The sequence below is a fragment of the Ursus arctos genome, unplaced genomic scaffold, assembly GCF_023065955.2.
Source record: "Ursus arctos isolate Adak ecotype North America unplaced genomic scaffold, UrsArc2.0 scaffold_17, whole genome shotgun sequence".
Lineage (NCBI taxonomy): Eukaryota > Metazoa > Chordata > Mammalia > Carnivora > Ursidae > Ursus > Ursus arctos.
In genome coordinates this window covers 46,232,751-46,245,981 of record NW_026622841.1, presented here as the reverse complement: position 1 = coordinate 46,245,981, position 13,231 = coordinate 46,232,751, and the positions used below count along the sequence as shown (strand labels likewise).

At 35.0% G+C, this 13,231-nt stretch overlaps 1 protein-coding gene across 6 annotated transcripts in view; it reads left to right on the top strand.

The window, feature by feature from the left end:
• Positions 1 to 13,231, top strand: part of RBBP8 (RB binding protein 8, endonuclease) — a 104,362-nt gene that overhangs the window by 49,914 nt on the left and 41,217 nt on the right. For 5 of the 6 annotated variants that reach the window (XM_057313199.1, XM_057313200.1, XM_026496081.4 and 2 more), the window contains one exon: positions 6,114 to 6,226. The exons of the other annotated variant lie outside the window; for it this stretch is intronic. In XM_057313199.1, the coding sequence (XP_057169182.1) occupies positions 6,114 to 6,226 (113 nt within the window). The remainder of the gene's footprint in view (positions 1 to 6,113; positions 6,227 to 13,231) is intronic. 6 annotated transcript variants of the gene reach the window in all.

The window sequence follows — 13,231 nt, the reverse complement described above, 5'->3', positions numbered from 1 at the left end:
GAGACAAGAAAGTGTATATCCTTTTTAATACCTTAATTCTCAAAAAGATGTCATAGAAAGTTTACTAGAATATAATACTGTTAAATTAAAATTCTGTGATGAAAGGAATATACTATTTAGCTTATTTTATGTTCCCCCTTTTTGAATTTTTATTCAGGTAATGCATGTACATTATAAAATTGTATAGTTACTATAAAAATTTTTTTGTTCCTCTCTTTCTCACCCCTGTCAGTCCCAGTTCTTAGTTTTTCAAAGTTCTAAATGATGTAGTTTGCTTTTTTTTTTTTTTAAGATTTTATATATTTATTGAGAGAGAGTGCACGCGCATGAGCAGAAGGAGGGGCAGAGAGAGGAGTACAAAGACTCCCTGCTGAGCAGGGAGCTTGATGCAGGGCTCCATCCCAGGATCCCGAGATCATGACCTGAGCCAAATTTAGCTGCTTAATCAACTGAGTCACCCATGCGACCCATCAATGATGTATTTTTACTTTAACACTTGATTTATCAATTTGAGACAATATCTTTTTACTTCTTACTGCGAAAATGAAGATACTGTTTATCCCTCGCATATTTTTGAATAGTTACTATTTTGTTATTCTATTTTACCTTCGAACCTTAATATATACATTTATGTAACAGTATGTCTTTACAGGAATGTAACAGGAAAATGTCTGAACAGTCTCCCTGAGCTCACCACTATATTGCAGGAGGGTATTGATACTTTAACCCTTCCCTGCATCATTCTTCCTGTCTTCTACTTCCCACCCTGTGTTCAGCTGAACCTTTACATGTAAATATTGACAATCTTGACAGTGGTTACATTGTTTTCTGTTACCGGATCTCAGTCTTTTGTATTTGGTTTATAAGTTAATTATAGAAGCTGAAAAATAGTAAACAGTGTTTATTTATTGACTCTGTAAATACTCTCTGCTGAGCCAGGATAACATTTCCTTCTCTACAGATCCCATGTCCTGACCTCTGTGCCACTCAAGGAGACTATTTCTAATGTCCAGGCCACATAGATTGTTTTCTCCTGTGTTTCAAATCAGCTGCTCAAGTTAGCCCCTCAAATCAGCCCATAATTATGTTATGACAAGGACATATTTATATGAGTTTGCTGTGCTTTTCCTACAAGTTCTAACTACTTTTTTCATATTGAAATTGGAAACATGTTTTCCTTACAATGTCATTAGTATTATGTAATGTGTTAGTTATTCTATTTATTGGTTTTAATTTTTTTTGTTCTTTTTCTTGAAGGCATATCTCTTGGGCTGAAAAACTTCCTGTATACTAATTTGGACCATTTACTTTCTAGGTTATACTAAAACTGCCGTTCTGGAATTTCTCTTCTCTGGATCCCTACATTAATTCCATTATTTCTTTCAACTTATGTTAATTAGCAAATAATGATGGGCACCTGCTTTGTGCCAGGCACTATTTTAGACCTTGAAGATATACCAGTGAACATGGTTGATAAAATGTGGGCCTATCTTTCCCTTTTATTGGTTTTTCTTGCTCATTTTGTTATAGCTCACCCTCAAATAACTGCTGAAAAGTACACAGGAAGTAAATTTTCAGAGACCTTGCATGTCTAAAAAATGTTATTTTAGTGTTGATTTAGATGATATTTTGAATGGACATAAAATTCTAGGTTCAAAATAGATTTCCTCCAAACTGAAGACATTTTCTCATTATCTCTTAGCATCCAAAGTTGATAAAACTGATATCATTCTAATGTTTTTCCTTTATGGGTAACAGGGTTTTTTTTTTTTTCCCTTCCTGGAATTTAAGACCTTTTTATCATTCTGAAATTTCGTGAGGGAGGTGTGTGTGTGTTTCCTTCAATATGTTGGACATTCACCTGTTAAACTGAAGGCTGATATCTCTTAAGGTCTTGCAATTTTTTTTCTGTTATTTCCTCTCTCCCTTTTTATATGTTCTGTCCTTCTGGAGCACTTCTCGGTCATAACCTAATTCTTTATCATCTTTTCTCTGATTTCTGTTACTTATTTTTTTCCTGCATGTTCTGGAAGATTTCTATTCTATTTTCCAACCTTATTATTAAAGTTATTTTGATAATCACATATTTAGTATTCAAGAACTTTTTATTGTTTATTGACCACTGCTTTATATATGCATGTATGCTATGGCCTATTTTTATACTTTCCCTTGTGATTCTTCTTTAACTCATTGTTTTATTTAGGTGTACATTGTTTAAGATTCACGGATTTGTGGATTTTCCATATCTCCTTCTGTTGTTGATTTCTAATTTAATTCCATTGTGGTAGAAGAGCATGCTTTGTATGATTTGAGTGCTTTTAAACTTATTGAGACTTGTCTTGTGACCTAGGAAGTAGTCCTGGCAAACGTTCTGAATGTCCATTCCGCAGTTGTTGGTTGCGTGTTCTGTAGATGTCAGTTAGGACTGGGTGGTTGTTGGTTTGTTCAGGTCTGCTATATCGATGCTGATTTCCCGTCTCACTTGATCTATCCATTATTGAGAGTGGAAGTCTACAACTGTTATTGTTGAATTTGTTTTTTCCTTCAGTTCTCAGTTTTGCTCTATGTATATTTTGGGGCTCTAGTGTTAGATGCATATGTTTATAATTCTTTTATTTTTGTAATGAATTGACCCTTTTATTATAAAATTCACTATGCTAGTAACACTTTCTTACAGTCTGTTTTGTCTGATATTAATTAACGTAGATGCTCCAGCTTTCTTTTGATTTTTGTTTGTATGGTATATTTTTTTTCCATCCTTTTGCCTTCAACCTATTTGTATCTTGGAATCTAAAGTATGTCTATTGTAGGGGCGCCTGGGTGGCTCAGTCGTTAAGCCTCCGATTCTTGATTTCAGCTCAGGTCATGATCTCAGGGTGGTGAGAACAAGAGCCATATGGGGCTCTGCCCTATGAGGGGAGTTTACTGGAGGTTTTGTCTTTCCCTCCCTCTGCCCCCCGCCCCCCACTCTGGAGTGCACACACCATCTCTCTCTCTCTCTAAAATAAATAAATCTCAAAAAAAAAAAAGTAAGTCTATTGTAGATAACATAAAGTCGAATCATTTTTTTTGTCCTGACAGTTTCTGCCTTTTGATTAGAGTATTTTATCAATTAATAATGTAATTATTAATATGGTTGGATTTATGCCATTTTGCTTTCAATATTTCTCATGTCTTTTTTGTTCCTCCTTTTCTGCCTGCCCCTGCCCCAAAACTTGCTTTTTCTAGAACTCTTATTATTGGTGTGATAAACATTCTAGACTAATGCTCTAGTTTTCTTATCTTTTCTATTTTCTCTATGCTTTTTGGGGAGATCTTCTCAGCTTTATTTTCTCACCTTCTGTTGAGTTTGGGTTTTTTCCTGCTATATTTTTAATTTCTAGGATTTTTTTGTTTTTGCTCTCAGACTATTTCCTTTTATGGCAATCCTGTTTTCATTTCATAGTTTGCTACCTTCTTTATTTCTCCTGAGAGTATTCTTTACAGTTTGTTGGTGGTGGTGTGTTTTTTTTTCCTTCTCCCTATGTAGAAAGAAATATAAGCTACATTTCTTTCTTTCTTTCTTTTTTTAAGATTTATTTATTTTCGCAAGAGAGGGAGAGAGAGTGCATGAGTGTGAGTCGGGGGGAAAGGGGAGAGGGAGCAGGAATCTCCAGCAGACTCCCTGCTGACCCCGGAGCCCGATGCAAGAGCTCAGTGCAGGGGTCTAGGTCTATCTCATGACCCTGAGACCACAGCCTGAGCCTACATCAAGAGTCAGATGTGTAACCAAGCGAGCCACCCAGGCGCCCCTCTTTTTTTTTTAGTGTCTTATTTGCTTTAGTCTCTTTTACTTTATAAGCTTTTCTCAGCTGTCTGTTGATCTTGATTGTCTGTTTATATTTAAGAGAGGTGGATAAAAGCTCTGAGTGGAATTGTGGGGTATGAGCTTCACTGCTAGGTGATCTGCCTGGTCTGTTTCACTGATAATTCTCTATGTCAGTATCTTTAGACCTGATTTCCTAAAGCAGGCTCCTTCATTCTGCTTCCTGGAATGTGTAATAGGGATGGCTACCAAAGTTCTGGAAGCCAAATAGATGATGAGGGCCTAGGCTAGGGTCTGAGAATTTGGCTTGCATAGACATTCATTTCATTATTGTACTCCTATCCTTACCTATACCTCTTGTTTCCCAAACCAGTGTCCGGTGTCTGTTTTAGACCCTCAACAGACTAAACTTCCAGTGTTCTGCTGGGAATGGAAGGGGTGATCACTTGAGTGCTCAGAATATAGGAGAAAATATGTTGGTATGATGATTTCTTGAAATTCTTTAAATCACTCAATCTGAATACCAATTTTTTAACCTTTGCAAATTCTGCAGTGTGTATCAGGTTGGTTCTAAGTCAGTGCTGTCTGATAGAATTTTCTGTGATGATGGAAATGTTTTATATCTGCACTAATACAGTAGCATCTAGACATATGGCTGTTGAGTACTTGAGCATAACTGAGTTTGATTTTTATTTTATTTAAATTGATATAGCCATATGTGGCTGTGGCTACCTTATTGGACAACACAATTCTAAACTTTTCCTGTCATTGGCCTAGGATTCAACATTCTCAGGGGAGTTTCAATTTTGTCCACCCACTGCCTAGCTTTAAGGTTTTTGTTTGTTTTCTCTCCCATTAGGCCTGTCCTGGTGGGTTTGGGCTTTTAAAAATATACATACATCTTTACTATAGTTTTGTAGGATCTTGGGAAGGAGCAAAAGTTGATGCAGATGTTCACTCTGTCATCTTTACTTAGATGTTTATCATACAAAATGGTTTCAAAGATCTTGACTGTCCTAATTCCTGTCTTTGGAATATACTCTGATTAAACTATGATGTCCAATTCTTTATTTCTTATTCTAGGAATTCTGATTTTATTAATGCATCCTATCTATGATCTCTAATCTTTATTTTCTACACCCATATCAACATTGTTGATATGAGTTTTACTTTCATATAAAAATAGGTTCTTTTTAATTGTATGGTTTTAATTTTTTATCTCCTTAGCTTATAAAATTCATGGCTTATACTACCATGCTATGACTTCCATAGATACTTAAATACTTAGTATCTTACTGACAGGTTATCAAGTTAAAATTATTACCTCAGATTATATATTTCCCAAATTCCGAACATGGGGTATATGTCTCCTTTTTAACTATATCTTTTTCCTGATTAACAAATAATATAATTAGAGAAATTTTGAAAAAGAGAAAAACACTAAGAAAAAAATATCTCCTATAATACTGGTACCTACAACATAACTATTATTAACATTTTGAGGTACACCTTTCTCTTTACCACTTCCCATCCCCTATGTACAATATATGTATTTCCCTCTTCCCTTCAGCACTCACAAATAATCAGTGAAAGCTATTTTTAAAACTTGTTTTTCATAATAGTACATTGTGAATTTTTCTAACATCGGGTTTTTTTTTAATGCTGAAAAGAACAAAATATGAAGTACTTTTTTTTTTTTTTGCTCTGTATTCTTTGACCTTTAATATTCATTCAGCTAAAAATGTTGAACCCTCATTATGTGTTATATGCTATGCTGAGCAGTACAGATGCAAGCTTGCTTAAGATATAATTCAGCCCCTTGGTACTGGACTGGAGTTCATATTTTGACTATCATAAATTAGAGCAAGGTCAGTTTTTTCAATAAATGAATTCCCTTAGATAGAGTTTAAAATTGGCAGAATTTAAAGAATTCCACTCAGAATTGCAATCTGTTGTAGAAAGCGATGTTGTGGCATGATTTCAGCCTATTCGACAATATGTTAAAGGTATAATACATCATTAAACTAGATAATTTTCTCTGTATTTGCCAAGTCAGTTCTTTAGAGCTTCATAAAGCATAAAAATCTTGAGAGTTCAAATATAAGGAGATATCTTTTAGTAGTTGTAAAAAATTGAATTTCAGCTTTATGGAGGTATAATTGACAAATAAAGTGTACATCTTGATGATTTGGTAAACATATACATAGTGAAAGAATCCACTAATTAACACAGCCATGATCTCACATACTTATTTTCTGGTGAGAACATTTAAGTTCTACTCTAAAAATATTTTGTTTTTGTTTCCTAGGTTAAGAGCAGGATTATGTGATCGCTGTGCAGTAACTGAAGAGCACATGCGGAAAAAACAGCAAGAGTTTGAAAATATCCGGCAGCAGAATCTTAAACTTATCACAGAGCTTAGTGAGTTTCCTTTCTTCATTCATTAAGTATTTAAAGCATGATATACTGTTGATGAAACCTGTTATTAAAGTGGTTGCAATCAAATGGATTGTTTACATACGTTTTTCCTCATGTAGGCAAAAGTTCAAATGTCCTTTATTCCCTTTCTGTAGATTTAACTTCATACTTATTTTAGTAAGAAATAGGATACAGAAAGGTGGGATAAATATTGTCCACATTGGCCCTCAAGTTCACTAGCTGTAAAGCAAGAAGGAAATTTCCTTTCATTATGTCCATATTTGCTTTAGTTTTATCTTTATATCATGTGATTTAACTAGTATTTAGTAAAGTTAAATACAAAGAATACAATTTAGTGTTCTATAGAAGTATATACTTTCTTTAGTTTTCATGACATACTATTACAAGTATACCGTTTTCAGTTGAGTCTCCTTACACACTTACTGTAGGGTTTCCTTACATTAGCCTTCTCTTACCCTTCTTTTCTTGTAATACCTCTCTTAACCTTATTCTCTTTTAACTCTTCATATACTCTCTTAGTGACCTTTACCTTGATTCTCTGTAAACAACTACAACCAACACATCAAGGATCTAATTAATTTATCTTCTTTTCCAAACAAAGTCCATCTTCTATTTTTTTTCTATTACATTGCTATCCTTTGGTTATTCAAGAATAAATGAGTATATCCTCATTGTTTCAAAAAGAGAAAGATATAGTTTTATTTTGCTCCTGGGGATAATTATTATTAACAGTCTATTGATAGCGTATCTTTCTGAGTCCAGGTTTATCTTTCTGTCTCTTTCCTTTGTTTTATCCCTTCCTTCTCTTTTTCTCTCTCTCTCTCTCTTTTTTTTTTTTTTAAGATTTTAAGTAATTTCTATGCCCAACAGGGGCTTAAACTCACAACCCCGAGGTCAAGAGTTGCATGCTCCACTGAGTGAGCCAGCCAGGTGCACTCGCCTTCTCTTGTCTTTTAAATTTTAATGGGATCATACCATACTTTTTGTACTGACATGTATTATTTCATTTTAGACCATGTGTTAGAAGTCCTTACTTGTTAATTTAAGTCTGTAGATTCTGTGGGATGTATGTGTGAATGCATACGTATGTTTATTTAGGAATATGAGAATATTATCAGTGAGTAGAAAACTATTACATCTCAGTAAACATAGTTGAAATCTACAATTATATTATTGTTAGTATAGAAATAATCTCCAGTAATGTCTGCATACCTAATAGTCAAATTTCCAGCAACTTTGGCTATCTGAAAAATAGCCAAAATCTTCAAAGGAATAAGACATTGTTCTTTTTCATGACTGCATTATATTCTATAGTGTAGATGTCATTTAGCCATTCTGTTGTTAATGGACAGCTTGATTTTTGGTGGGGGGAGGTGTTTGAGAATGCGCATTCACCTACATCTTCTTCAGCTTTGAGCAAAAATGTATTAATACTACCTAATCTGATGGGTAAAGAATGATACCTTTTTTAAGTTAGCATTCTAACTATTCAGGTTTAAGGTCTGTGTGTTATTTGAAGATGGTCAAGATATTAACTTTATATTTCAGGAACACATGGTAAAATTTCAGTTGTAGGGCGCCTGGCTAGCTCAGCTGGAAGTGCATGCAACTCTTGATCTTGGGGTCGTGAATTTGAGCCCCATGTTGGCATAGAGACTACTTAAAAAAAATTTGTTTTCAAGGTTGATCAAAAAGATAAAAGAATTAAAAAAAAAAACAGTAAAGTATCAGATAAAAATGAACTAAGAAGACAGACATCCTCGAAATTCAATAACCGGGAAAGTAAAAACAGAAAAGGCAGGAAGAAAAAAAAAATAGCAATGAACAGAAACATGAAAAAAATCATATATACAAGATTTTAAGTAATTTCTTATTTTTTTTTACATGATCTTCAGTTTGCATTTCTTCTTGGGTGAATAGCTTGAATATCCTTTGCCTAATTTTCAGATAGCTAAAATACCTCATGACTTCATGTTTAAAATGCAAGTTCAGGACTGTAGATCTGTTCTTAACCTGTTCTCCTATAATATCTCTATCTCCTTCCACGCTGAGAAGCCTGGTTCTCAAAGACACAGGAATGACAGACTGAAAATATCCCTTAACTACTCATTTTTTAAATCTCATTAGCACAGTAGTCTCAGAATTGCACCATTAGTAACACTACCAGTATGATTACTGTGAAGTTTAAAAAACTAATTTTACATTAAAATGAACAAAAGAAAAATTGCCAAGATCAAATCCCCAAGTTATCCTAAGAATAAAAACACCAAGGGCTTTGTATATATGATTTTTTTCATGTTTCTGTTCATTGCTATTTTTTTTTTCTTCCTGCCTTTTCTTTTATGTTTTTACTTTCCCGGTTATTGAATTTCGAGGATGTCTGTCTTCTTAGTTCATTTTTATCTGATACTTTACTGTTTTTTTTTTTAATTCTTTTATCTTTTTGATCAACCTTGAAAACAAATTTTTTTTAAGTAGTCTCTATGCCAACATGGGGCTCAAATTCACGACCCCAAGATCAAGAGTTGCATGCACTTCCAGCTGAGCTAGCCAGGCGCCCTACAACTGAAATTTTACCATGTGTTCCTGAAATATAAGGTTAATATCTTGACCATCTTCAAATAATACACAGACCTTAAAACACCTGAACTCTGCTTACGTGCTGTTTATGCCTAGCATTCCATTTCCTTTTTCTTAGCCTTCTAAGTTAGAAACTTCTAAAAATTACTTTACTCAGACAGTTTTTTAAAAGATTTAACTACATGTTTCATTGGTTTCTTTGCTTATTATTACTTTTTGCACTTCAGTTTCCTTCTGATTATTATCCTTTCCGAGATACATCCTTTAGAAGGTATTTGTTGGTTCTAAACTTAGTTGTTATCCACAGATGTTTTTATTTTTTACTTTTGTAAGGCTATTTTGCAGGGTAACAATCATTTTTCTCTGGCTGCTACTAAGATTTTTTTTCCTTTGTTTTTGGTGTTCTATAATTTTAATACAGTTTTAATCAAGTTTTTTTCCAAAAAAAATCTGTTTAGTATGTATTATAAAAATCTATGGAACCACATCTTTAATCATATCTGGAAAACTGTCAGCTACTAGCTTTTCAAATAGTGTGTCTTCTCCATTCTCTGTTTTGGGATTCTGGTGAGACCTCATCATTCTGTCCTTCATATCACTTACTGTCCCTTTCCTGTTTTCACCCCCTTGTTTCTCTCTGCTGCATTTTGAGTGATTTCTTCAGCTCTCTTGTTCAATATACTAAGTACTTCAATAGTTCTCTTGTGCTGAGTTATTTCAGTAACCAAATTTTTCATTCCTAAAAATTCTCTTTGGTTTTTTTTCAAGTCTGCCTAGAAGTCTTTTTTTTTTCTTCTTTTTTTTAAAGTAAGCTCTATGCCCAGCATGGAGCTTGAACTCACAACCCCAAGATCAAGAGTCACATGCTCTATTGACTGAGCCAGCCAGGTGCCCTTCTTTATTTTTTTTAATGAAATGTTTTTTAAAATGCAGAAAGGTATGGAGAATAGTAAAAAAAACCCTCATACACATTGCTTTTGTCTTTTTAAAATCTGAAATAGTTCCCTTTCCCATTTTTTTTCCTTTCATGACATTGGCTTTTTTTTTTTTTTTTATGATTTTTTATTTATTTGAGAGAGAGAGACAGAGCATGAGCTCATAGAGAGAGAGCACAAGCTGGGGGTGGGGGTAGAAGAAGAGGCGGAAGCAGACAACCCGCTGAGCAGGGAGCCCAATGCAGGGCTCGATCCCAGGACCCCTGGGATCATGACCCAAGCCAAAGGCAGAGCTTAACTGACTGAGCCACCCAGGTGCCTTCATGACATTGGCTTCTTGAAGTAGGATCATCTTCCTAAAATTTTGCCATCTTCTGGATTTTTTTTTAACATTTTATCTTGTTCCTTTATTTCCTATAAAATAAATACTGGATCTGAAGGCTTGATTAGGTCTAGATTAAACATTTTTGACAGTAGTACTTCATAGCTTAAATTGTCTATTTCATATTGCATCATATCAGGAGATAGATATTATCAGGTTCTTCCACTCTTAGGAATTCTAAGATTGATCACTGGGTTAAGGATGGCCACATTTCTTTATTAGAGAGTTATATTTTTTCCACCAAATAATCGGAGTGGGGGGATGGATGTGTGATGCTATGAAATTTTGCAAAAATTATAATTTTCTCTCAGTATTTCTGTAATGGTTTTCACATTAGTGGTGAGCCCTGCCTGAATTAATTATCAGAGACTATAAAATGCTAATTTTTTGTTTCTGTTTTCTACATTTATTAGCTGCGTTCTTCTGTAAACAGGGTTTTACCCTCATCAGTTGGGACTATTGGCTACCTTGGAATATAGTTCCTACTAGAAACGCATGGTACATCTTAATTTTCTTCCTTTAATTGCTAGTTTTCAGACTAAGGTCTTCTGTAAAACTTACCTTCAGTGGTGACAAATAAGTTGTTTATGTGTGATGTTTCATTTTGTTTTTGATGAAAGTGGGGCTTTCTCTTTTTTGAGTATGATAGACCCATAGGATTTTATCTGTTGAATGTGTGTCACTCAGTTGTGTTCATTATTCTTTTTGATGCTCAGATTATTTCAATCTTGTCTGCCTACCCATTTTTTGTAATCACTTCTAGTGTGTTCATTTTGGCCATTCCATCTTTTAAATCTAAACATTTCATTACTATATAAGATATTTCTATTATCTGAACTATTTGGGAATCCACATAGAAGTTATTTTCTGCTGATGCTAGTGGTAAGGATGAGGTTTACTTTGGCTCCATTCCAGGAGTTTGGGATTAAACTGGAAATCTCAGGTTCAGTCCCTCCACCAGGGCTGATACCAGCATCTGCTTACCTACACTGCTCCGGTGTTAGTTCACAGTTTTGTTTTGCTTTTGTTGATGATTGTGGTGTTGATGTGGGAGTCCCTTGGATTTCTCTTCCTGTGAGCTCAGCAGTTTAGTAAAAATTATGTTTTTATGCAGGTTCTAATTGTTTTATAGTAAGATTACTGTTAGACTATCTAATTCATTCATGCACCCTCAAGTGTTTACTTAGCCCAAGAAGGTTTTTTCTGGTTTTGTTTGTTTGTTTGTTTAGTGTCCCTCTCCATTCTCTCTGTTTCTTCTCTGGAACTCAGATTAACAAGATGCTAGGTCCTCCCATTCTGTCTAATTTTTCTTTGTACTTTGTAAATTTATTTCCTTCTGGTGAATTCTGGGAGTCACTTAGGTAGATATTAATTCTATCTTCATTCACATTTAGTCTGTTTTCGTCCCATTTATTATACTTTTAATGATTATGACCTTTGTTTCTTTTGTGGCCACCTGTTGCTTGTTTTTAATGAACCTATCAGCCTTTGAAATCTGAAGATGTCATCAGATATCTTTTGTTTCCTATATTAAAACTACTTATCCAGAAGTTAATTTTGGGGGGCTGTTTTATAATTCTTTTTCTTTTTTAAGATTTATTTATTTATTTTACAGAGAGAGAAAGAGAGAGAGTGAGGGAGGGGCAGAGGGAGAGGGGAGAGAGAATCTCAAGCAAACACGGTGCTGAGCGTGGAGCCCACACAGGGCTCGATCCCACAACCCTGAGATCATGACCTGAGCTGAAACCAGGAGTTGGACACTCAACTGACTGAGCCACCCAGAGCCACCCAGAGCCCCAGTTTTTAATTCTTTTTAAAAAAATTTTTTTATTTTTTATGTGTTTGTTGACTCTTAATTGTCTATAATTGTAGATGTCTCTAAATTGATGCTTTTGTTAAATGCAGCCTTATCTCTTTAGCTCAAGGAAGAATCCCTACTTTGCTAACAGTGAATGCAGGCTCTGATTTACAGGAGCCCTACTTCAATGGCAGAAGGTGGGAGAGAAGGAAACTTGACCGGAGAGATTTTCTGTAGGGTATATGGATAGTTTGTCTTCTAGGCACTACTGGGAGTGCCTTCTCTAGTGATTACTGTAAGTTAATTGAGAGCACTGCCCCGATCTCCTTGTCTCAGTCTTTATTAATGGACTCTCCAACGTTAAAACTTCTGGAAATCTATTCTTATGGCTTAGCCTAAGGGCAACTGTTTGCTCATTCACCATCTTCTGGAATTCTGCCTATACTGGAATTAATGTGACGTTCTGCAGAAAAGCTTCACTTTTTTAAAGGCCTTTTCTTTCTTTTTTTTTTTTTAAGATTTATTTATTTATTTGACAGAGAGAGAGACAGCCAGAGAGAGAGGGAACACAAGCAGGGGGAGTGGGAAAGGAAGAAGCAGGCTCATAGCGGAGGAGCCTGATGCGGGGCTCGATCCCAGAACGCTGGGATCATGCCCTGAGCCGAAGGCTGACACTTAATGACTGCGCCACCCAGGCGCCCCTTAAAGGCCTTTTCTTTGGTTAGATTTTACCATCAGTTTGAGCCTATCTATTTTTAAACCATTTGTGGATTTTTCATAGTTCTGATCTGCTAGTGGCACCCATTCTGGCTTTTCAATATTGCAGTTAGCTTATTTTTAGAGTTGCTTTGTCATTTCATTGGGATTTGGAGAGGAAGAGTCAGGTAAAGCCATCTTCATTAGAAATTTAAGGTCATCTTTGACTTCTCTCACCTACAGAGAATGAATTGCCAAATGACTACTGATTCTTCCTCTGTAACAGCTCTTCTGCCTGTGCTCATTTCCTGTTTCTGTACCTTCCACATTAGTCTGGATACTCATTTCTTATTTTAATGATCACCTGACTTGTCAGTGCTTTTTTTCTCACCTTGGTATAGGCTGTACGTCCTAACAAATCAATCTTCCCATCAGTCATCTATGAGAAATGACACCTGGTAATCTTTAAAAACGAAGTTCAGATTTCTTAACCTGGTTTTGAAGACTTCCTACCATTTATTATATCCAATCTTTCTTTCTACCTTTGTTCTGTTAATTCTGTGTGTAAAACTCTCTGTCCTGGGGGGCCTGGGTGG